At 37.4% G+C, this 26,784-nt stretch overlaps 1 protein-coding gene and 1 long non-coding RNA gene across 2 annotated transcripts in view; one reads left to right on the forward strand and one right to left on the reverse strand.

The window, feature by feature from the left end:
* ACAD11 (acyl-CoA dehydrogenase family member 11) overlaps positions 1–22,441 on the forward strand; it is a 91,476-nt gene extending 69,035 nt beyond the window's left edge. The window contains exons 14-20 of the mRNA XM_060638668.3: positions 4,673–4,739; positions 5,377–5,462; positions 7,934–8,005; positions 9,500–9,654; positions 20,174–20,290; positions 21,241–21,350; positions 22,198–22,441. Coding sequence (XP_060494651.1) covers positions 4,673–4,739; positions 5,377–5,462; positions 7,934–8,005; positions 9,500–9,654; positions 20,174–20,290; positions 21,241–21,350; positions 22,198–22,312 — 722 coding nt within the window. The 3' untranslated portion in view covers positions 22,313–22,441. The remainder of the gene's footprint in view (positions 1–4,672; positions 4,740–5,376; positions 5,463–7,933; positions 8,006–9,499; positions 9,655–20,173; positions 20,291–21,240; positions 21,351–22,197) is intronic.
* On the reverse strand, positions 11,759–26,551 carry LOC145712429 (uncharacterized). Its single transcript, XR_014135248.1, has 3 exons — positions 25,019–26,551; positions 23,391–23,650; positions 11,759–12,640 (listed from the first exon to the last, which is right to left on the reverse strand). It is a non-coding gene; the product is annotated as an uncharacterized LOC145712429 (long non-coding RNA).
* Positions 26,552–26,784: the final 233 nt, after the last annotated feature.

The following is a 26,784-nucleotide window of genomic DNA, read 5'->3' on the forward strand; positions in this document are numbered from 1 at the left end:
TTTATCTATTAGCACCTATAAAAATCAGAAGGACACACTCTTATAGAACAGTGATGCACAGTTTGGAAATTCAAACATGATTAAATAAGTGAGTTAAGTGGACTCACCATCAAAGGTATAACATCTGAGATTTTTTTAACTTAATTTTGAAATATGTGAATGGGGAGATCTTTTCTCATTAAAATTTGGCAGATGCCAGTTGAAAGAAACATCCTTCTTTTAAAGAGAGCCCTGTGAGAATTGATTGAAAAGGAAATTCCATTAAATATGAAAGAACCCAAATTGTTTTAAAACAATTATATTTTAGGGGCACCTGGGTGGCTTAGTCGGTTAAGCAACTAACTCCTGATTTTGGCTCAGGTCATGATCTCACAGTTCCTGAGATCAAGGCCCACACTGGGCTCTGTAACACAGCACCTGAAAGCCTGCTTGGAATTCTCTCTCTCTGCCCCTCCCCCACTTGTGCTCATGCATGAGCTTTCTCTCTCTCTCAAAATAAATAAATAAACTTGAAAAATTCTTTTAAAACTGTAATAAAACAATTATATTTTAACCTTAAATATATTTTACTTTACATGTATGATTCACAATACAGAGTAGAGGGGATTAGAATTTTAAACTTTTGGTTCTTTGTACTGTAACTCCCTGCCCTTTCCTAATTAGATATTTATTTTATTGTTTTACATTTCTGATTACTTTTTAAGCCTTGAAATGACTTCTAAATCTCTCCTCTACATCCTCATCTGACAGAATCTCTTCAAGCTCTGTTTTATAACATAAGAATATGAGTACTCTTACTGCTGTCTCTACCTTTTATCCCTCCCTTCCATATTGTACCCTATGTCAGCCACAGCGTCTATTTTTACATTGTCAAGATTACTAAATTTATGTTCCTTCTTGCAATATCATGATTGACCACAGGATGACTATAAACATTGAAAACCAACAAAAGCACTTGCCTTATAGGACTATGTAAATAGAAGTTTTTTCTTTCTTTCTTTCTTTCTTTCTTTCTTTCTTTCTTTCTTTCTTTCTTTCAAGTAGGCTTCATGCCCAGTGTGAAGCCCAATGTGGGGCTTGAACTCATGACCCTGAGATCAAGACCTGAACTGAGATCAAGAGTTGGATGTTTAACCAACTGAGCTGCCCAGGCTCCCCAATTTTCCTGGAGTTCCTAATTGCCATTTTTCTTTCACTGCATTTTTTATTTGTATCATGTTATATTCCCACCTATACCCCTTTACACATACACACTTGTACCTTTAAATTGTACCTGTGATTCTAGTGAGTTTTCCCCTTTCTGGAGACCTTTCTCTTAGAGTCGTCATCCAATCCTGTTCCAATCTGGACTGAATATCTTTTAGGCATATTTCAGTACAATTATCCTGGATATCCATAGATTACTTTTCTAGCATCTACCATCTTTTGGATCCTATATCTTCCTTTGCTTAGGTACATTCTTCACTTTTTGAGGAAAAAATGCATAATAAGTCAAATTATCTGAGATCTTATGTGTCTGGATAGGTATTTATTTTGCCTTAACAGAGATTGACACTATGGTATCAATAGTATCAATCAACAGATTGAACTCTTCATTCTATTGTTGCTGATGAGAAATCTGATGTAAGTCTAATCCTCATTCCTTTAGAGGTTGCTTGTTTTTTCTTTTTGAAACCCTTTAGGATTTTCTCTTTATTGTTGATGTTTTGACACATCACAAGCATGTGTCTAGAGATAGATTCTTCTTGCCAGTCAGTGGTCCTTTTAATTTGAGGGTTTTTTTTTTTTTTTTTCAGTTTTAGAAAACTTTCTTCTTTAAGTTTCTTTGATAAATTCTTCCCTTTATCTTTCTCCCTTTTTTGGGGGGGGAGGGACTGTTTTCTCTTTATTTGGCCTCTTACTGTGATGTTAGGACTCCATATTTTTGCTCTAAGTGTCTCTGATCTTTGCTCTCCTATTTTCAGTCTCTGACTTTTTCCTTTGCTCATGGGAAATTTACTTGATTTGATTTTTAGTGCTTCTGTTAAACTTTATAGGTTTTTAGCCACCATATGTTAATCTCTAAGAGTTTTTGTTTTGTTCTCTGGTTGTTCCTGTTTCATAACATCCTCTTCTGGTTTTATGGCTGCAGTACATTCAAATCTGTCTGATTACATCAACTAGAGTTTTTGTTGTTTGCTTTGGCTCATTTTGTTTTGTTTAGGTTCTCTCTTGTTTTATTTTGTTACTCTATAGTGAAATTTACAGTTTATTTATCTTAGGCATTCATTGTCTTTAATGCTGCAGGCAGGCTCTCTTCACATACTACAGATCTTTGGTTTTCTGTTCATACTTAAGAGAAAAGGAAGCGTAGGTGGTAGAGTTTTTCCCCTTTATTAACACAGAGATTTTTTCCAGCCATGTTCCTCTCCTGGGTGGGAATTACATAAGGAAACTTTTGGTGGTGCAGTGCTGGGACTCAGTTTAGAGTCAGCTGATTGGAAGCTAGCTTTCAAGCTACAGCCTCCAAGTCTCAGAATAACTTGATCCAGTTTTTTGGTAACATTCTACACACTTCTGTTTTTCAGGTTACATATGTGCCTGTAGAAGTGCTACCTGGTACATCTGCCAATCTTGAACTTATTCCCCTTTTGTAACCTTGCTTCTCAGTCATACCTTCTGACTCTGGGGCCAGAACCCTCTCCCTTTACAGTTTCATACATCATTTTCTGGACTGACTTCTCTGCCCATTTCATTGGTCAACTTGCCTTTATCTTTTTCCTAGATATTTATTGAAATCTCTCATCCATTGGTCACCACCAACACCCCCAGTTCTATCCCTCACCGTCTCTACGGTGAGGGATAGAAAAAAAAAATAAATATTTTTATTTCAGTGGAATCTCAGGAGCAATGGGGGACAAACATAAATTTATGCCATCTTGAATCTCTCCAAGTTGGTTTTAGAAAAGCTACCAATTCAGTTTCCATTCTGAACTCTAGCAAATTTTAGATTGTTTCCACTGTATGGTTTTTTATTTATTTAGTATCTTCTCAGATAGAATGAAAACACAAGAGCCATAACTGTACATTCTATTTCATTTGTTTCTTCTATAGAGCCAGATACTCAACTGTAAGGAATTTTAAAATTTCAAATGTGAGTGTTGGGGTTTAAAGTAAACCCCTTTTCTCTAACTTTACTCTTGACTTTAATCCTTCTGTTTCTTTATCTCTGCTTGCCTTGGCCCCTATTTCTTGCCTAATCAACAACATTCACAAACTTTTGTTATAGTATGTTGTTTTAATTGTTCTATTTTATTGTTGTAGTTGTTTATCTCTTACTGTACCTAATTTATAAATTAAACTATATTCATGCATATTTCAAATAACACAGATCTCAGCACATACATCTCCTAGTATGATCACAAACTACAAGAAAATAAAGGGGCACCTGGGTGGCTCAGTTGGTTAAGCATCTGACTCTTGATTTCAGCTCAGGTCATAATCCCGGGGTCGTGGGATTGAGCATGGAGCCTGCTCAAGATTCTCTCTGTCTCTCTGGGGCACCTGGCTGGCTCAGTCAGTTGAGCATCTGACTCTTGATTTCAGGTCATGATCCCAGGGTTGTGGGATCAAGCCTTGCATTGGGCTCTGTGCTAAATATGGAGCCTGCTTAAGATTCTCTTTCTCTCCCTCTTGCACCGTTCCTCCACTCCCCCGTTTGTGTGCTCTCTCTCTCTCTCTTCCTCTCTCTCTCAAAAAAAATTGCTCTCTCCCTCTGCCCCTTACCCACACTAGCGCACTCACTCTCACTCTCTCTGTCTCCCTCAAAAAAATAATAAATAATAATAAAATGAAAATAACTTTATATTTCAAATTCCTAACCTTTGATAAATAAAACATGAGAACCTACGGATGGACCTACTGATGGTCGAATGAGAGCCTTATATATGTGGACAACTCCAGGTAAACCATCTTCAGCTTCTCCTTAGTGTATCTAGACCAGATGGCGTAGTCTGGATAGGTACTGAGATCCTCAGACCAATGAACCTTCACCCAAATTCATGCCTGGGGAAATGATATCTTTCTCAGCCACTGGTTGGGTAGTTAATATCATATGAGTTTAAGTACTTTCTTGTCCAGGGTCGCCTGGGTAACTCCAACTCTTGATTTTGGCTCAGGTCATGATCTCACAGTTCATGAATCTGAGCCCTACATGGGGCTAATAGGACAGAGCCTGCTTGGGATTCTCGCTCTCCCTCCCTCTCTTTGATCCTCACTTTTTGTCACTCTCTCTCCAAATAAATAAACTGAAAAAAATTTTTTCTTGTCCATATGTCAGAAAATATGAGATCTAAACAGGACGAGATACACTAGAAGAATTTCACAACCTTTCTAACAGGCCGCAATAGTATGGATGGGGGAGCCGTCCTTAAGGGTTGCAGCCGTTTCGGGGCTTTGACTTCTGATTATTTTTGTGCAGCAGCTCTCATTAATGAAGTCCATTCTTGGCTTTGCCTGATCATTTTTCTTGGGTGATGTACAGTTTTATACATAAGCATTTTTTAATGAATCAAGGATTTTCTTCCTATTTTTTTGCAAGATAAACTTGGAAGGATTAGAACTTCTAGGGTGAAATGTCAGACTAAAAATTTCTTTTTATGATGTGTTCTGCTTATTTTCTCCCTGATTTTAGGAGCTGGGAATCCAAAGTGCACAATTGCAATTGTTTTGGGAAGAACTAAAAATACCTCTGCAGCCAGGTAATAAAATAATTGTGATTGAAAAATTTATTTGGGAATAAGAACTACTCTTTCTACCCACATAATTTACTTAAAATGCACCATTTAGAATTACAAATCATAATAATATAAAGCATATTATGAGATTAATGTCACATTTGTGTTTCACAATTGTTTTGCTGTAAGATTATATCTAGGAAACATTTTAGGGAGTGTTTCTATGCATTCTTTAATGTGGAATTTCCTGTATTAAAAAGTGTTGCTGAATCCTCAAATCTGTTTGGGTCAGATTATGAGACATATAGAAATTTTCAGAACTGTCTGTAAGTAATTAAGTGATTATATATTTAGATCAAAGGCGATAGTCTTGCAACATTTGATACTGTATATCAGTTCCTAGTTTCCACTCTGAGCAATGAGAAGCCTCAATCAAATAACTTTAACTTATTTTCAACTTATCACTGTTATTGTTCCCAAATACAGCCTGCATCCAACTGTGCCTGATGTATGCCTTTTACACAATTCCCATTCCAGACATCATTGCTTACATGATTACGTGGTAACAACAACAAAAAAATGACAGTTGTAACTCCACCTAGCATCTGTTTTATTTTTCCACATGGCAAACTTTTCCTAACATCTGCTTTTCTTTAACCAGATACAAACAACACACCATGGTTCTTGTTCCTATCAACACACCTGGAGTAGAAATAATAAGGCCTTTGTCAGTTTTTGGCTATATGGGTAAGTACTCAACCAAGATAAGCATGCATTAGCTAGCAGGAAGACAGGAATATGCAGTAACACTGAAGGTAACAGCATTGTAATATAGGAAATGTGTTCTTAGAAATCCTTTGGTGCTGACAACTATCTTAATATAAATGCCAGTGTGGGGGGGGGGTAATATATATGTGTGTGTGTGTGTGTGTGTGTATGTGTGTATATATATATATATATACACACATATATATATATACATATATATGTATATATATACATATATATATACACACACATATATATATACATATATATACACATACACACACACGCATATATATATATATATACACATACATACATACATAAATGTCAGTGGAACTCAGAATAGAGCAAATAAAGAAAGCTAATACAGCACTGGACCTCACTTTGTTTACTTTTGAGAAAGGGTAGATTGTATTCAAGGAACAGTAACTCTGGCTGCTATTCATCCCTTTGTCATCCAGCAAAATGGACTAACGAAATAGACTTAGAAAAATTAAATCTACATAATCCACAATGAAATTCACTTTTATCTTCAAGTTTAGCTTTCTTAACTAATCAAACTGCAAGGGCTATTAATAAGCAATGAGTTCTGGAGCACCTGGGTGGCTCAGTCAGTTAACCGTCTGACTCTTGTTTTCATCTCAGGTCATGATCTCACGGTTCGTGGGTTCAAGTCCTGCATTGGGCTCTGCGCTGGCAGCGTGGAGCCTGCTTGGGATTCCCTGTCTCCCCTCACCCTCACAAAATAAACAAATAAACATTTTTTTAAAATCTACTTTTTTTTTTTTTAAATTTTTTTTGGCGTTTATTTCTGAGAGACAGAGAGAGACAGAGCATGAGCATGGGAGGGGCAGAGAGAGGAGGAGACACAGAATCAGAAGCAGGCTCCAGGCTCTGAGCTGTCAGCACGGAGCCCGACACGGGGCTTGAACTCACAAACCGCGAGATCATGACCAGAGCCAAAGTCGGATGCTTAACCAACTGAGCCACCCTAAAATTTAGGCACCCCTAAAATGTACTTTAAAAAATAAGCAATGAGTTTTGATTGATTTGAATGCAAAACTTTTCCATTCTTCTGTGCTTGGGTGGAATTTCTAAGAAGCAAGGATACTTTTGTTTCTGGCCACCCAGCTCAAGCTCATGTTCGTTGTTGCCTTGCTGCTCAGGTAATTCACTCAGCAAGTATTTATTGAGGGCCGACCAGTGTTCTAGGTGCTTAGAATACATTAGTGAGCACAATAGGTTAGGATCTCTGATCTCATAGAGCTTACATGTTAGGGGAAAGAGACAGGTGATAACTACAAACATGTAAATAAGTAAATTATAGCAAGTTAGCAGGTCATAAATGCTATGGAAAAGTTTATTGAACCTCAGGCTCTGTGGTGACCCTGGCTTTCTCTTTATTGTTGAATATGGCTAATAAAAATGTTCAAGTAGCAGATGAAAGGCTTAGAGTTTTAGAGAACATTTGGCATCACCTTCCATAGGATGCACCCACAGATTAAGTGTCGTTTGCAAGAAGGTGATGAACAAGTTCACTGGAGCAAATTGTGAATGGGAATTTGTTGGGTTGCAGAGCAATAGCCTGAAGACCCCCCAAAATGGATTTATAATTTAGGTTGCCTGGAAATAACCTCCACTTCAGAGACTGTGTTTGAATTTGCAGTGAGACAAATTCACCAGCACCTCTCCAACTCCCCATGCCCAAGGCCAAAAGAAACAATTGTAGAGAAGGTTGATTATTAATGTGTATTCTGACAGGAAAAGGGTGTGGAGTTAGCATGAGATTATCTCCAGAACCAGGGGTTGGGGAGGCAGTAAGGAAGGGTGGGCGGTGTGACGTAGACAAGAGTGTGAATGTGTTCCCATTCTCTGTCAAATGCCAGCATTTCCCAGAGGCAAACACATAGTGAACAAGCCTGGACTGGGAGAATACATACCTCAAGGCCCAGTCTGTGCTGAGCCTGTTCTGTCCCTTTGAGCAGGCTCTTTGCATGTCCTGGCATTGGTTTACACAATGATAAAATAAGAAACCTGAATCACATTACTCACTTTCGACTTTTGAACTATTGGAAGCTTTTTTTTTTTTTTCCAAGCATAATTTTCTGTGGAAGGCCATACATAAAAAAAGTCTCAGAAAAGAAGCAATAATCAAACAATAATGATCTGATTGGATGTATGAAAATGCCTTCCCTTCTAGTAACTCTACAACTTCAGAGAATGAGTTTGAAAACCTCTGGATCAAATGATTTCTAAAATCTCTTCGAAGCGGAACAGTTGAGTTTTCTGGGTTCTAGGGTGCTAGGGGTTCAGAGCTCAAGATCTACCTAGGAATATCTGTGACATATGAGGCTTTTAACTTGGACTTCTTTTGAGTAATTATTAATTACATATGAGTATTTTTTGGTCAACCCATTTTGATCTTCAAAATTATATTTTCTATTTTATAGATTATTTACATGGAGGACATTTTGAGATCCATTTTAATCAAGTACGAGTTCCTGCCACCAATATAATATTAGGTGAGATAACTTTGGAAAAATGATTCTCCAGTACTGTGTACTAAAATATTTTCAGGTCTAAATCTGGAAAAGATATGAAGTCTACCTTAATTTAGGTATTTTTCCCTCTTAGATACCTTTCCCTCTTACCCTATTTGTAAGAGAACATTTTTCCATTTGGTGGATTTTCTTACATGGAATAATGTTTTATTTAAGTGTTTGATATGGTTTTATATATCACATTAATTGAAAACCTAGCTAACTACAAAAAATACACAATTCAGAGCGACACACTGTTTCCTAAAATATGGTCTTCAGGCCTCTACTTGTTTTAAGAAAACCTCACAGTACTTTCTGAATTTAAGTCTTACATATAAACACATTAGAATCATAAATAACTTTGCATACTGAATACCTGGAATGACTTGACCCTCTTGCTTATTGGAATCCTACCCAACCTTCAGAGAACATCTCAAGTGGTACCTCTTTCAGAAAGGTTTTTGTGTTCTTCACCCCATCCACTCAATAAACCCCTGCTGCCTGCCGAGTCCTGAGGATACAAGCTCTCTTTCCTTTGCCTTTCTTTGTTCTCCTCCATATCCCTTATCCTTAGCATCCTTGACCCCGCTTCTAGATTCCGAACTCCTAGTGAAGGGACTGTGTCTTATTTACCTTTGTAACCATTACAGCATTTATAAAACAGCATATGCATAATTGGTACTCAGGAGACATTCTTAAATTGGATTAAAATGTTTAATGATTGTGGTTTAAAAAACATAGAGATCAGAGGGGCACATGCACCCCAATGTTTATAGCAACACTATCAACAATAGCCAAATTATGAAAAGAACCTAAATGTCCATCGACTGATGAATGGATAAAGAAGATGTTGTACCTATATACAGTGGATTATTACTCAGCAATCAAAAAGAATGAAATCTCAACATTTGCAACAACATGGATGGAACTAGAGTGTATTATGCTAATGAAGTAAGGCAAAGAAAGACAAATATCATATGATTTCACTCATAGGTGGAATTTAAGAAACACAACAAATGGACATAGGGGAAAGGGAGGAAAAATTTAAAAACAAAACAAAACAGGGAGGCAAGCCATAAGAGACTCTTAAATACAGAAAACAAACTGACAGTTGTTGGCAGGGAGAAGGGTGGGAGTATGGGCCAGAAGGGTGGTGGGCGTTAAGGAGGGCACTTGTTGGGATGAGCACTGGCTGTTATATGTAAGTGACGAACTACTAAATTCTTCTGAAACCAATACTACACTATATGTTAACTAACTTGGATTTAAATTAAAAACAAAAAAAAAAAAAAAAAGATTTTCTAGTACCCCTCTCCCCAGAAAAAAAAGTTCTACAAATAATGAACATTATTACAGAACTTTTTTCCTACCAGAATGCCATTTTCATTGAGGGCAGTTCATCATTTTCTCAACATTTATTTAAATAACACAGTAAATGGCTGTGGTCACTTTCATGTTCTTCTTTCTTTCTTATAGGTGTAGGCAGAGGATTTGAAATCGCCCAAGGCCGCCTTGGACCTGGTAGAATCCACCACTGTATGAGAATAGTAGGTCTGGCAGAACGTGCTTTGCAGATCATGTGTGAACGGGCAACACAAAGGGTGGCCTTTAACAAGAAACTGTTTTCACATGTAAGGATGATTACTTACTTGAGTTTATTGTAGCCCCGTGCGCTACTGACCTTGAAACAAAATAGCATTACTTGTTCATAGAGAGATCTCCTCTACATAAATAAGATGGGTTTTTTCCCCCAGAAAGTATATTTATGTCTGTACTTAAATATAGTCTGATGGAGATCTTTAGCTTTGTGAAAGATTAAATAATTCCTAAAGTGCTTCAACACCTCAGTGCAAACAGTATGGACATTTCCTTCAACTTTCTCAGATTCTTGCTCTCTAGAGAACCTGGTACATTAACACTTCTCTGTAGAGAAGGCTGTCATAAAGAAGAAGGATTGGCCTTGTTCTTTGGCTTTCTGGAGGGAGTACGTGAGGAAATATAGGAAAATAACCTAAAGCTCAGTAAAAGGAGAGAGATCAAAAAATGGAATGGACTGCCATTCTTTGCCTTTCTTTGTTTTCCTCCACATCCCTTATCCTTAGCTTCCTTGCCCCCGCTTCTAGATTCCGAACTCCTAGGAAGTCTAGGAAGTGAGTTCCCTGTCACTGGAAAACTGCAAGTAGAAATGGGATCAGTATTTGGTGGGATGTTCATGATTTTTTGAATTCCCAACTATAAATTGTGTACCGCTAAGTCTGTTGTTTACAAAGCAGAGTAAACAATATAGTTACATGTGAGCAGTATAGTCAGAATTAGAGAATATTTATCAAGAGGGAAAAGAAGCTGTCATTCCAACTTCCTTGGAAAACTTTGTAAGAGAAGTGGGATATTCAAATCATCTCCCAAAAACCTTGTAACTTTTAAGGCAAGAAAAATTATTTTTTACATATTCAGTACTTAGGATGCTAACGGTTTAGTGGGGTGGTAGAATTGTGTTTGTGTTTGCTGGACACGTGTGTTTTAGTACTTTGGTCCCCTTGTCAAGTGCATTTGTGAGCATCTTTTAAAATTTCGTAGTATATATTTTTTTTAAATTCCTGTAGGCTATGTTTGCTTTTTGTGATATTATTCAGCATATCTGTAATTTAGTTGTAACACAGTTTTATGGGAAAATACAGCCTAATTTATGGTGCACACCTGGGAGTAATCTGTGGGGAACCCTTTCAATATATGGTGAGGGCAAGGGTTCAGCTGTTGGATGGACACTGTAGGAGAAAGTAAGGCATGAACTTTTGGGGTTGTGGATACAACCCCGTGCTGCTCTGTGTATGAGCTAAAGAGTTGCTCGTGGCATCAATATCACTTCCTACATACACTTTTCTCTTTTCAAGATTGCCACCCAAACCCCGGAGCAGGATGGAGGGCGGGCACAGCGAGGTTGCCCCACAGACCTCTTAAACACATAAAAGCACTCTGCTTAAGTTTTATGAGAGATGTTTTTAACACTGTATCAGAGGGAGATTTCCCTCCTGCTTTTTGTAGGTTAATGTATCAAGCAGAACAAGCCCCAGCTTTTCAAAAATATGCCTCCCTTCACTGGAAACTTCTTGCACTTGGCACAAAGAAAATAATCTGGCAGAAGCAAAAGAGATGTGGAGGCATATCATAAACAAAAATCTGAGCCAGATTTTTTTTCAATTTGTGAAAGTAACATTCCATTTCCATGAATTTGGAGATTCTTTCCAGCTGCCTTCTAAATTATTCCAGGCACTAAAGCAAAAAGTTCTGTATCAAAATTCTGTTTTAGTAAATAAATGTGACAACTCCTTAGAGCACTCAGTTTCTATCCACTTAATGCTTTTAAGCAAATCTAGGGTCTATAGAGACCCGGCTGAGAACACTTTCCTTTATTCCAAAGCTAAGAAATAAATGTATTTGTGGTCTGTTCATGAAGTTATAATCACCCAGCTTTACAGCCATCAAAAATATACTCACTTACCACTGGGCCTTGTTTGAAATTGTTAATGCAGAGCCTGGTTTCAACCTCTAGGGAGTCATCCGATAGAAATATACTGGTGACACACAAATGTAATTTAAAATTTTCTATCAACTACATTTTTTAAAAGTAAAAAGAAACAGATGAAACTGATATTTGTAATATATCTTATTTGACTCACTATATCCAAAATGTTATCATTTCAACATGAAATATAAAAGTATTAATAAGGTATTTTACTTTCTTTTTAAAAAAATACCCATTTTTCTAAATTGGTTGTAGATTTCACACTTGTAATGCATCTCAATTCAGACTAGGCATATTTCAAATGCTCATAGCCACATGTGGTTAGTAGCAGCTACCATATTGAACATCTCTGTTTTAGGGAAACTGATCAAATAGCCACTCTTTAAGAAATGTACTAGCACAAACATAACCAAGCATAAAAATGACTGTGGAAGGCTAACGTGGCTCAAATAATTGTACTGTAATTGGCTGCTGGTCAAACTTGACAAATATGGTTCTCTACTGTAAACAGCAGTTCTATGACTAGGATTGGGAACAACAACAAAAACCCATATGGTTAACCAGAAGCATTTGTTATTGTCTACTGAGTTTCAGTGCTGAATTCTCAATGTTTGCTTGCTTGTGGGATTTATGATAAGTTTTGATCCCCCTATTCTCCACTTACCTCCCACTTCTCTTCGAAGTTTTTACCAATGGAGAAAACTTACTAAGACAATTAAGAAACAAGTACCAACTTTTTTTAATTAAAATTTTTATTTTGAGGTCATCATAGATGCACATACAGATGTAAGAAATAATACAGAGAGATCCCTTATTCCCTTTCCTAAGTTTCCCCCAATGGTAAGTAACATCTTGCCAAACTAGACTACAAAGTCAGAACCAGGATATTGTCATTGATATAGTCCAGATCTAGAACATTTCCATCACTGGGGCCCCTGCGTGGCTTAGTCGGTTGAGAATCCAACTCTTGATTTTGGCTCTGGTCATGATCTCACAGTTCATGAGTTCAAGCCCCACATCAAGCTCTGTACTGACAGTGTGGATCCTTCTTGGGATTCTCTCTCTGCCCCTCTGTGCACGCTCTCTGTAAATAACTTAAAAAAAAATTTACATTGCCATAAGGATCCCTCATCTTGTCCTTTCATGGCCATACCCACTTCCTCATTTCTTATCCTCACCTCCTCATTAACCCCTGACAACCTTTAATCTCTTCTTCATTTTTATAATTCTATCATTCCAAGAATGGAATCATATAGTATATAAACTTTTGGGGTTGGTTTTTTTTCACTCTGCATAATTCTTGGAGATTCATCCAGGTTATGTGTATCAATAGTTGGTTCCTTTTTATGTCTGGGTAGTATTCTTTGGTATGGATTCTCACAGTTTAACTGTTTACCTGATGAGGCACATCTGGGTTGTTTCCCATCTGTGGCTGATACAATCAGAGCAGCTATAAACATTCATGTACAGGTGTTTGTGTGAACATAAGTCTTTTCTTTCTCTGGGATTAATGCCCAAGAATGCTGGGTCATGTGGTAGTAGCATGTTTCGTTTTTAAAGAAACCAGCAAACTCTTTTCCAGAGTGACTATACTGTTTTTCATTTTCACCAGCTGTGTAGTAATGATCCAGTTTCTCCACATCCCCACCAGCATATGGTGTTGTCACTGTTTTATTTTTAATTTTCTTTTAGCCATCCAATAAGTTTATTATAGTAATAACTCATTGTGGTTTTCATTTATATTTTCCTAATGGCTAGTCATGTTTGAACATCTTTCATGTGACTATTTTCCATCTTATATCCTCGTTGATTCATGTCTTATGCTCATGCTCTTCCTGGATTTTGTGTGTGTGTGTTTTGCTTTTTAATTGCTGAATTTGGAGAGTTCTTCATATTTTCTAGCTATTCCATCGCTAAATATTGACTTGCAAATATTTTCTCTGTCTCTGTAGCTTATCTTTTCATCTTTTCATCCCCTTAACAGGGTCTCTCACAGACCAAAATTGTTTCATTCTGATGAGCTCTAATTTGTCAGTTTTCCTTTTATGGATCGTGTTTTTAGTCTCAAGTCTAGGAACACTTTGCCTCGCCCTAGATCCTGATGATTTTCTTCTATAATTTTTTTCTATGAATCTGCAATCTATTTTGAGTTAATTTTTGTATAAGGTATATGAGAATTAGGTCAAGGTTTATTTCTTTGCCTATGGATGTCCACGTGCTCAGCGCCATTTGTTGAAAAGGCTAGCTTTCCTTAATGGAATTGTTTTACATCATTCTCAAAAATTAGGCATATTTGTGTGGGTCTATTTCTGGTTCTCTGGTGTATTCTTTTATCTATGTCTGCCCCTCTGCCAATACCATGCAGTCTTGATTACCATAGTTACATAATTAATCTTAAAATCAGGATGGCTAATTCATCTCACTTTATTCTCTTCAAAATTCTAGTTCCTTTGCCTTTCCATATGAACTTAGAATAATTTTGTCTATGGCTTCAAAAAATCCTCCTGAGATTTTGATAGGAATTGTGTTAAACCTATATATCAGTTTAGGAAGAAATGACATCTTTATTATGTTGTGTCTTCTAATCTATGAACACAGTATGTCTCTCCACTTTATTTAGCTTTTCTTTGATTCTTGCTATCATCTATGTGTAGTTTTTAGCATACAAATCCTATACATTTTGTTATATTTACATCTAAGTATTTTAGTTTTTTGAGTGATTATAAATGATATTGTGCTTTTAATTTTGGTGTCCATGTGTTCATTAATGGTATATATAAATATAATTGATTTTTGTCTGTTTATCTTAAAACTCAGTGACCTTTCCAAACTCACTTATTAGTTTTGTAGATTGGGTGGGTTTTTTGTTTGTTGTTTTGTAGACCATGGTGTCATCTCCAAGTACGAGAAAGTTTTAATTCTTCCTTTCAGATACGTATATATTTTATTTCCTTTTCTGGCTTCATATCACTGGCTAGAACCTCTAACACTTTATTGAATAAGAAAGGAGAGAGTGTATATCCTTGCCTTGTTCTCAATCTTAGGGGAACATTAAGTAATAACGTTAGCTATAGGTTTTTTTAATGTTTATTTATTTTTGACAGAGAGAGAGACAGAGCACGAGTAGGGGAGGGTCAGAGAGAGAGGGACACACAGAATCCGAAGCAGGGTCCAGGCTCTGAGCTGGCAGCACAGAGCCCGACGCGGGGCTCTAACCCACGGACCGCGTCATGACCTGAGCCAAAGTGGGATGCTTAACCGACTGAGCCACCCAGGTGCTCCAAGCCATAGGTTTTTTTTTTAGATATTCTTCATTGAGTTCCCCTCTGTAATTAGTTTTCTGAGAATTTTTATCTTTTATCATGAATGAATGGACTTTTGTGAAATGATTTTTCTGCATTGATTTATATGATCATGTGATTTTTCTGCTTTAGCCTTTTTAAGATGGTAGAGTGCATTAATTGATTTTCAAATACTGAGCCAGCTTTCCATCCTTGAAATAATCCCAACTTTGCAATGGTGTATAATTCTTTTTTATATATTGCTGAATTCTACTTGCTAATGTTCTGTTAAGGATTTCTGAACGTGGAGTCATGAGGGATATTGGTCAGTAGTTTTTTGTTTTGTTTTGTTTTTGTACTGTCTTTATCTGATTTTGATATTAGGATAATACTGTGTTTACAAAGTGATGTGGGAAGTTTTCCCATCTCTTTTACTTTCTGGAAGAGATTGTCTCGATTGGTGTTAATTCATCTTTAAACATTTGGTAAGAGTTCTCTAATGAACCCATTGGGCCTGGAGATTTGGGTCCGGGAGGTAGCTTTTTTGAAGATTGATTTCCTTAATAGTTATAGGGCTATTCAACTTATCTGTTTTATATTGAATGAATTGTGGGTGGTTGTGTTTTTTGAAGAAGCGGTCCATTTTATCTAAGCTGTCAAGTTTGTTGTTTAGAGATGTTCATAATATTCTCCTGTTACCCTATTGATGTCTGCAGGGTCTTTAGTGACATATCCCCCGTTTCATTCCTGACATTGGCAATTTGTGCCTACTTTTTCCTTTGTCAGTCTTGTTAGAGGCCTGTTGCTCTTAATGATCTTTTCAAAGAATATAAAATATATTATTAATACATAAAACTATCCAATATAATTGTTATATTAGGGTTTAACATTAACAGGATCTTTGTTTTATTGATTTTCTCTCTTTTTTTTAATTTTACTGATTTCTGCTCTTTATTATATACTTTCTTTTGCTTTCTTTGGATTCATTTTGCTCTTTTATTTTGGTTCTTGAGGCCATAGCATGGATTATTAATTTGAGACTTTTCCTCTTTTCTAATGTATGTTTTTAGTGCTATAAATTTCCCTCAGTGCTGCTTTACCTGTGTCCCACAGATTGTGATATATTGTGTTTTCATGTCAATTCAGCTCAGTGTCTTTTTCAATTTCCTTTGAGATTCTTCTTTAACACATGAATTATTTAAAGGTATGTTACTTAGTTTCCAGCGTTTGGAGATTTTCCGGTTCCTCTGTTCTTAATTTCTAGTTTGATCCCATTGCGGTTATAAACAAAGTCTGTATTATTCCATTTCTTTCAGATTTGTTGAGATTTGTTTTATGGCTCAGGATATGATTTATCTTATTATATGTTTGAGGACACTTGAAAAGGATGTGTGCTCTGTTGTTGGGTGGAACAAAAAAAAAAAGCATATAGTTAAGGGAAACAAAGAGGTAAAACTGCCCATATTCACATTGCTTGGTAGTGTTGTTAAATTGCTGTATATTCTTGCGGATTTTCTGTCCAGTTGTTCTCAGTAGTTGAGAGAGGGGTGTTAAAGTCTCCAACAAGGATTGTGGATTGGTTTACTGCTCCTTTGGTTTCTATCAGGTTTTTGTTTTATATATACATATTCAGCAGCTCCACTGTTTGATGCATATACATTTAGAATTTGCCCTTTTATCATTGTATAATAACCCTCTACGTCTTTGGTGATTTTCTTTGTTCAGAGTCTGCTTTATATGATATTAATATAGCTGTTTCTACTTTCATTTGATTGTTTCTATACTATATATTTTTTATTATTTTTGCTTTCATCTTACTTATATCATTATATATGAAGTGAATTTCTTCTAGATGGCATTTAGGTGGGTCATGTTTTTCAGTCCACTCTATCAGTCTTTGTCTTAAGTCTGCCATTTAATTTTTTTGTTCTGTTTTTCATTTCTGTTTTCTTTTTCCTGATTCCTTTAGATTAAGTTACCATTTTTAGAATTCCATTTTGATTTATCTGTAGTGTTTCTGAGTGTACCCACACACTGAGGCATGTGTGCAGAGCACATAAACAACTTGACTGAGTTCTTAAAAGCCATAAACTACTGAAACTCACTGAAGGTGAGATAGATAACCATAGTATTCTGCAACTAGTAAAGCAGTTGAATTCATAGTTTAAACTCTGCTGAAATAAGAAATCATCAGGCCCAGATGGTATCACTGGTAAATGCTACTAAACAGGTAAAGAAGAAATAACACCAATTCTCTGCAGTCTTTTCCAGAAAGAAGTAGAGGACACTCGCCAACTCATTTTGAGGCCAGAATTGCCCTAATCCAAAACCAGATAAGAACAAACTAGACTAATATAGATGCAAAAACCTATTAGGAAATAAAGTCCAGCAATATATAAAAAGAATAGTATACCACAACCAAGTAAGGTTTATCCCAGGAATGCAAGGCTGATTCATACTCAATTACTAAGAAAATAATTATTGTAATCTGCCATGTTAGCCTGAAAAATAAAAAGCACGTAATCATGTCAACTGATCCAGAAAAGCACTTGACAAAATTCAGCATGTATTCATGATGTAAACTCTCAGCAAACTAGGAATAGAAAGGAATTTATTCAGCCCAGTGCAGAGCATCTGAAAAATTAATGATGGAAGACTAAATGCTTTTCCCCCAAGATTGGGAACAAAGCAAGGATGTTTACTCTCACTACTCATATTTATCATCATAGAGGAAGTCCTAGCCAATGCAGTGAGTCAAAAAAAAAAAAAAAAAAAAAAGCATATAGTTAAGGGAAACAAAGAGGTAAAACTGCCCATATTCACAAACAACATGATTATTAGAAAATCCCGAGGGATCTACCAAACAAAACAACCTTCCTAGAACTGTGTTGAGCAAAGTCATGAGATATAAGATGAACACATAAAATCCATTTTTTGAACAACTGGAATGAACTAGAAACTGAAATTCAAAAAATACTATTTACAATAGACTTTTAAAACACAGATCAAACAAAACATATATAGTATCCAAATGCTAAAAATTATAAAATTGATAAATCAAAGGAAACCTAAATATGGAGAAATACCGTGTCCATGCACTGTTAAACTAATAGTAAAGACATCAGCTGTCTTCAAATTGATTTATAGATTTAATGTAATCCTAATCTGAATCCCAGCAGGACTTTTTTTGTAGATATCAGCAACTGGTCCTAAAAATTATACAAAATGCAAAGAAACTAACCAAAACAATTTGAAAAAGAAGAAAGTTGGAGGAATACGGTCACTACCTGATCTAAAAACTTACTGTAAACTACAACAACCATGACTCTGTGGTATTAGCAGGGGGAAAGACACATAGATCTTTGGAACAGAACTGAGTTCAGAAATAATCTCATAAAAATATGGGTCAAATGATTTTTTATATAGGTGCAAAGGTAGTTCATGGGGAAAGGTTAATCTTTACAGTAAATGGTATTGGAAAGGTTGAACATTTATAGGCAAAAAAAAAAAAAATGAACCTTGTCCTAAAGCTTATACCTCACGTAAAATTTAACTCTAAATGTATTATCGATCTAAATGTAAAAGGTAAAACTAGAACACTTCTATTTAAAAAAAAAACAAAAACAAAAACAAAAAAACCTTTGTGTCCTGGGATTAGGCAAAATGTTTTTAGACATGCACCAAAAGAGCAACCATAAGAAAAAAATTGACAAATTGGACATCATTTAAATTAATCACATTTGTCCTTTGAAAAGTTACTATTAAGAAAATGAAAATGCTACAGACTGGGAGAAGATATTTGCAAACTGCCCATCTGACAACTGACTTGTATCCTTAATAAAGAACTTAATAAAGATAAACAGCAGTAAGAAAACAATCCAATTTTAGACGTGGGCAAATGACATGAACAGACATGCCATCAAAGCAGATATATAGATGGCAAATAAGCACATCAAGAGGTGATCCACATTATTAGTCATAGAGAAATGCAAACTTAAACTACCATGTAAGAGCTCTGCTCACTGTTAAAATGACTAATGTTAAAAAAAAAAAAAAAAAAACAACAACAAGTGCTGATGGTTTTGAGAGCAGTTGGAACTATTATTAACTGCTGGTGGGAATGCAAAATGGTACAGCCAGTCTGGAAAACTGACAGCTTCCTATAAGCATTTACCAGATGATCTAATAATTCCATTCTCTACATCTGCTTTAAAAAATGCAAAGTATAGTCTTACAAAAACCTGTATGCACATGGTTATAGAAGCTCTGCTAATAATCACCAAAAACTAGAAACCACTCAAATATCCGTCAGCAGGTGAATGGATAAACAAACTGGTACATCCCTGCAATGGAATACTACTCATTCATAAAAAGGAATGGACAGTTGGTACACAGAACTTGGTCAATGACACTCAAAAGCATTATGTGGAATGAAAGTAGCCAGTCTCTAAAGAATACATGCTACATGATTCCATTTGTATGACATTCTGAAAAAGCCAAAACTATAATAACTGAGAATTGATCAGTGGTTGTGAGAGTTTAGGGGTTGGGGAGGGTGTGACTAGAGAAGGGCATCAGCTTTAAGGGGAGATGGAATTGTTCTAGATCTTGATTGTGGCTACACCAGTCTATAGGTGGGGTACAACTGATAGAACTGTTCACCAAAGGTAAAGGTCATTGTTACTAAATAACAACACAACCAAGGACTATTATTGCACCTTCCCCACACTGAAATTGTCCTGGGAATTATCTCGATTATAATCTGGTCCACCATCAGACATTATCCAAGTTTCAATGAGATTATGAGATTAGCATTCAGGAGGGCCAGTGAGGAGTGTTTTAGCAATAAGACGGTTGCTCAATTCAGCCATCTTGACTTTAGACATTAAGATATCCAAAATAAATTATTTTTCTGAGCAAATAAAATTTCTTTCTAAAATCTAACAATGTTAATTGTAGCATTCCACAAGTATGTGGTTGCCTGGTATATATCAGATAAGTCAAGTCTTCCATTAAAAAATAATGGAAGGGAAACAAAAATATAAAAACAGGGAAGGGGACAAAACCTAAGAGACTCTTAAATATGAAGAACAAACAGGTTGTGGGAGGGGGTGGGCTAAGTGGGTAAAGGGCATTAAGGAATCTACTCCTGAAATCGTTGTACTATATGCTAATTTGGATGTAAATTTAAAAAAAAAAATTAAAAATAAAGTAAAATAAAAATAGAGTAAGGCTTGGGAACAGTCAATGGCCTGGAGTATTTTACCAAACTACAAAGTTCTATTGGATGTGGACTCACAACTTATCCACTCCTCCTTTTTTGTTGCCCTTTGCTCCCCCCTGCAGGAGGTTGTGGCTCACTGGATTGCTAAAAGCCGCATTGCCATTGAGAAGATACGTTTGTTGACCCTGAAAGCTGCCCACAGCATTGACACTCTAGGCAGCACTGGTGCTAAGAAGGAGGTGAGGCCCCTTGGACCACCATCTGCCAAGGCTTCTTCAGTTTCTTTCACCCACTGGGCATTTCAGGTTTTGTGGTACCCTGATGGCACTCAGAATATTGGAAGTTTCCATGTGATTTTGGTTTCAAGATTATAGATACAGGTCACTTGCTAGTTTTCCTTTCACTTGCCTGTTTTAGGGAATGATTTTCAGGGTGCAGAATATCTTCAGTATTCTTGAGATGCAACGGGAAGAGGGAAATGCTAGACTACACAGACTTGGAATTGTACGCAGTATGTCACTTTCTGCTAGCCATGTGGCCTTGGGCAAAGTATCTGATCTTTCTGCCTGTGGCCTAGGGTTTAGCGAAGAGTGGCAAAGATGACACAGAATGTGTAGCACTTTGCTATCACATAGTGAATGTTTCATAAGAGACTCCTTTCATTCCCTGCTTTATGTTTCTGGCTTACATGGAGTAAGAACGTGATCGTTTAATTCTAAAAGCCAATAAAATTGGTAAAAGAGAACTCATTAGTGAAGGCTCTTGAATTCTTTTTTTTTTTTTTTAAGTAGGCTCCACACCCAACATGGGGCTTGAACTCACAACCCTGAGATTAAGAGTTGCATGCTCTGAGCCAAACAGGTGCCCCTTGAATTCTTTTTTATGATCCCTAAGGTGATGAATGTGATTTATCAGCTGCCTTAAATCCTTTTGGAAACAATCAACTTACAAATAATAAAATATGATTTGGAAAAGATCTCTCATTCCAGAATGTATTGATTGCAATATGGCCATTAGTGGCATTACAACGGATCTCTTTGATGGATGCCAACAAAGATCCTGTTTCAGTGATGAATTAATGTGGGAAAGTTCCCTTGTCTCATTTCACAAAGAAAATACAGATTATATAAAATTCTGCCACATTGTATATTGTCGAAGAGAGAAACCTTCTTATATCTTGCTTATGCAGATTGCAATGATTAAAGTGGCTGCCCCTCGGGCCGTCTGCAAAATTATTGACCGGGCGATCCAAGTGTGTGGAGGCGCGGGTGTTTCCCAGGACTACCCTCTGGCTACCATGTGAGTAGATGTCACTTAGTAATCGTCTTCATCTGACAGGCTTGGAATGGGACTAGAAATCTATAGCTGCCTCGACACTAACTGTTTAAGAAGAAAATACAGACACTAAAAGTATAGTTCAAAGCTAAATGAGGTAATATAGGTGCAATAAATGGTTGCTCTTAGGATCACAATTATTTCACTGGGCACATTGGGGCTCGTGGACTAGCGAGGAAATGGCATAGGGGTTCACCCTGAAACCAGTAGGATCACACAGGATCACAGATGGCAAAGGGAGCCCAGAGCTGGGCGTGAGTATGTCCTTAGGTCTGTTTGCCACGTCCGCAGGGATGCCTCAGGCCAGCGACCATCTCAGGTCCAGATTCTGGTGGCTGGGAGCTGAGGAACACTCTCCATTGCCTGTCACCTCGCAGCCCCCTGCCACCTTCTCTCGCACACTGGAGAATCTGGTGCCCCACCAGTTTTTCCCAGAAATCTTTAACCATAAGAAAGAACTAAATATATAGTACTACATATATAAGTGGTACATATTTAACTTCACTGCCTGTGGCTTACCTGAGGTATCTCTTAGGTCTAGCAACTTCTAGAACCCTAAAGCAAACCAAGACTGAGATTAAGCCCATTGCACTGGGCCATTTAAGATTCCTCTTCCCAGGGCGAGAACTTTAAATGGCATTTCCAAGCCCTTGGGCTTACTTTCCTTGATTTTCTTTGTGCTTTTTCTCATCACCGTCTTGGCAAGATTTCAAAAATGAATAGTCCTGGCTTAGAATCAGAGTGACTGACGTTAAAGTAGCAGGTTTCTCTTTGACAACTCCTGCCATCCCTGCGCTTTTTGTTTTTCCAGGTATGCCCTAACACGAGCTCTGCGCATAGCAGATGGGCCCGATGAAGTCCACCTCTCAGCGATCGCGGCACTGGAGCTGCGGGACCAGGCCAGAGACATGAGGTCCAAGGTGTAGGAGGCAGCGGCATCTCACCTCCAGACAGACTTCTCGAGCTCCAGCATTTGCACCTCATTCTGTTTTTGCACCAGTTTGAGCACAGGATTAATTGCTCGTTTTCAGTAAAGATTTGAGCATCTGTTTTGATCAGTGGGTCTTATCATTTTAAGGGTCACACAGGTTTAAGTTAAATAAGAAATTGTATAGCTGCCATCATTCAGTCTATCACCTAAGCATTCAGCATTTATTTTTAAAACATTCAGCTTGTAGAGATAATGAAGTAAACTGCATAGGCATAAAAATATTTTCACCTTTGGATTCTCAGAAATTGTTCCATTTAGATAAATATCCAAGGAGTCACTGTTGTGTAAAAAACATATTGGTGTCCTTTTTAACACTGGGTTTAGGGATTGGGTTAACACTTTTAGTATTACAGTGTTTGCACTGGAGAGAGCTGCAGGAGTCATTTAATGCAGATAAGCCTCTTCATAATTCAACAGAAAACATACATAAAATCTGAATGCAGTTTAAACCTTACTAGAAAACATGGCATATTATGAGAAAATGTAATTAAGAAAATTTTTAATTCTGTTGATGAGAACAGTGGATAGGTGAAGCTACAAGAATGTTGCTTAGTTTTGAGAAGAGATTAAAAACCATCTGCTCTGAATGCCATTCTGTTAATATCAAATCCTAAGCAAACATTCTTGCAGCTCTTTAAATCAGTGTTGCCCAGTATAGTGGCCACTGGCCACATGGAACTCTTGAGCACTTGAATTATGCCGAGTGCCACTGAGGAACTTTAGGTTTTTTGAAGTTTAATTAACTATTCTTAGTTACTGGAAAACTTTTAAGTATGCCTATAATAACTTGGGTATGTGAATTTACTTTTTCAAATGTAAATTTTATGAAATCTAAACATGGAGGAAGTATTTTAGTTGAAAATTTAGAATCCAAAGTAGGAAACAGAGTCACTGTAAAATACCAAATTTTGAAGACTTACTATGAAAAAAAAAAAAAAAGGTAAAATCCCTCATTAATACTTTTTAAGTTGTGATTACATATTGAAATGATAAAATGTAGATATAAGGCATACCTTGTTTTATCGTGCTTCACTTTTTACACTTCTTAAAATTGCGGGTTTTTGGCAGCCCTGTGGTCGAGCAAGTCAGTCGGCACCATTTTTCCAACAGCATTTGCTCACTTTGTGTCTCTGCCACATTTTGGTAATTCTCACAATATTATAAATGTTTTCATTATTATATTGAACTACCGCAATCTCATGATAAAATTTGGATGAGGACTCACTTCTTATGGATGAGCAAAGAAAGTGGTTTCTTGAGATGGAATCTACTCCTGGGGAAGATTTTTGAAATGGTAAAAAAAAAAAAAAGACTTAAAATATCACATAAACTTAGTTGATAAAGCAGTAGCAGGATTTCAAAGATTTGACTCCAATTCTGAAGGAAGTTCCGCAGGTAAAATGCTACCAAATAGCATCACAGACTACAGAGAAATAGTTCATGAAAAAAATGCAGCAAATTTCACTGTGTTGTCTTACTTTAAGGAATTTCCCAGCCACCCCAACCTTCAGCAATCCCCATCCCAAGCAGTTAACAGCCACCAACATAGAGGCAAGAATCTCCTCCAGCAAAAATATTGTGACTCGGTGAAAGCTCAGATGATGGTTAGCATTTTTTAGCAATTATTTTTTTTTAAAGATTTTGCTTTTCAGTAATCCCTACATCCATTGTCAGGCTCGAACTTACATCCCTGAGATCGAGTCATGTGCTCCACCGACTGAGCCACTCAGGTGCCCCCCTAAAATATTTTTAATAAAGGTGTGTCCACTGATTTTTAGACAATGCCATTGCATACTTAATGGAGTACAGTATAGTGTACATGCCCTGGGAAACCAGAAAATTCCTTTGACTTGCTTTATTGTCACATTCACTTTATTGTGGTCTGCAACCAGTCCCACCGCATCTCTAAGGTATGCCTGTGATTGAAGTAAAATGTTATTAAAATCAATTTCACCTGTTTCTTGTTACCTTTTGATGCCACTGGAATATTGGTAAAATTTTAAATTTTCAAATGAAAGTATTTTTATTTCTAAAAACTTTAAAACTCTGTTATATGAGCATACACATCACAAACATTTATTGATGTCCAGAGATTATTTAAATGCCTTCTTGGAGTGGGGAGCAGGCATTTAACAAAGACCTGGCTCTGATTCTTGTGTGTCACATGGGCCTCCTAAACATTTGCCTTTGAGCCTTAACCTCTCTACACCTCAGCTTTTCTTTCTGTGCAGGGGATTAACCTCAATCCTTGCCTTCTGAGCATTCATTGTGACCATCACTAAAGCCATGTAGAAGCACTTGGATATTCTGAACCACAATATTTTATAAGATATCCTCATATGAAGGAGATAAAATCTTATAACCCAAGCTATCGAATCTTATTTCTAGTTTTAAATGTTGTCACTTAGAAGAAATCAGGATTGGGGTGCCTGGGTGGCTCGGTCAGTTAAGCATCTGACTTTTGCTTTTGGCTCAGGTCATGATCTCAGGGTTTGTGAGATCGAGCCCTGTGGTGGGCTCTGTGCTGACAGTGCGGACAGAGCCTGCTTGGGATTCTCTGTCCGCCCCATGTGCACACGTGCGCTCTCACTCTCTCAAAATAAATACACTTAAAAGAAAAAGGTTTATGTTTGGTACTTACAATTTTGTGATAATTTTTTCCTATGCCTTTGAAGAAAATGGCCTCAATTGGTGGTTGACTTAGCTCATCTATTTTTACTTATGTGTGTCATGAACACAACCATCCCTAAGCCAAGTCACTCCATGTGATCCATATTCATTTCTCTCCCCTACCATTCATTTATTTAGATAAAATATTATAAAGAATGGTAAGGGTTGTTTTGAAAAGGAAAATTACAGTCTCCAAAGAATGAAAAGATCAAGGGATACTTTGCCTCAGCCATGGTGACTCAGCATGGAAACTCAGAGCCATTTCTAGGACGTCCTCAGGCTGTCCCTGGGAGTTGCCTTGTGGCCGTATGCCCAGGGGCAGTCAGCCAGCTTTGCCATGCCACGGTTTTCGGTGTTCAAAATGAGAAGTTGCCCTCCATAATAACCACATGGCAGAGAAGGAGGAGCGCTCACCAGGCAGTGCCGGATGTCATGACCTCTCCAAGATCTGCATGTGGTCAGCCGCGGGGAGGAGGGACCTCGGGGACAGCCTGCCAGGGAAGTTTCCAGGAGGCTCCATACAAAAGTGGTCACGGAAGGTGTAGCAGTGCTTGTCCAGGGGAGTGGCCAGTTAAGGATCTCTTTGGTGGTTGATATTTTACCTTCAAAACATACAGCAGAAAGTTTGTGGACAAGTAGATTTACTCATCAAACTGCGATTACTTACGGAGGCTTCCCCGAAGTCTGCATCACCCCAGCTCTTTCCATACTCACTTTCTGTCCAAGAGAACTAAAGTGGGTGAAAACAGCAAAGTCCACAGTGGCATCTAGGTATTTTAAAAGGTTGATAGGGCTTGCAAAAAAGCCAAAACAACCACGTTTTTCGTCCTTTCGTGAATTAAGCTACAACAGTTTCTGAGAAGTTCAGAAGGCAGGCATTTTTTACCCAGGCTTCTGAAGGTATTCAAATTAGTAAAGGTCTTAAAGGATATTATAAAGTGAAATGTATTTAAGAAAATGTCTGGAAAAAAAAAAAAAAAGAAAAGAAAAAATGTCTGCTATGGGGCACCTGGGTGGCTCAGTCAGTTAAACGTCCAACTTAGGTTCAGATCATGATCTCAGTTTTTGAGTTCAAGCCCCACATCTGGCTCTGTGCTGACAGCTCAGAGCCTGGATCCTGCTTTGGATTCTGTGCCTCCCTCTCTCTCTGCCCCTCCCCCACTCATACTATCTCTCTCTCTCTCTCTCTCTTCCTCAAAAATAAATATTAAAAAAAAAAAATTTAAAGAAAATGCTATGAACAAATGTCCTGTTTCAATCAAGCCAGGTATCCTTGACCAGGCTTCTCCTCAGACATTTGATCCCTCCGCAAGGAGCAGAATACAGGGGGTGCAGACCAATCAGCAGGCTCCTATTAGTGCTCTGGGCCAGTGTTTGTTGCATGTCTTTTTCCACCATTTCTTTTGCCTGAATTACTGTGGTAGCCTCCTGATTGGGCTTCTAGTTTGTTGTCACAGCAGCCAGCATGACCCTCTCAAAATTTTTCAGTGGTTTTGCATCTCACCTACAAGGTCTCATCTGAGCTCATCCCCTGACACCATTTGAACTCATCCCCTAGGCTCCCTCCCTCCATCATGGCCTCCTATCTGCTATTCCAACATGCAACCCCAGCCAGACCTCTGACGCTTGGTTCTTACTGTTTTCTCTGCCTGAAAAGTTCTACCCTGAGATTTCCAGATGCCTATTCAAAAGTCACCCTAGCAAACAAGTTAGCACCTGCTTTGTCATTCTCCACCT

The sequence above is a fragment of the Panthera onca genome, chromosome C2 (assembly GCF_046562875.1).
Source record: "Panthera onca isolate mPanOnc1 chromosome C2, mPanOnc1 haplotype 2, whole genome shotgun sequence".
Classification (NCBI taxonomy): Eukaryota; Metazoa; Chordata; class Mammalia; order Carnivora; family Felidae; genus Panthera; species Panthera onca.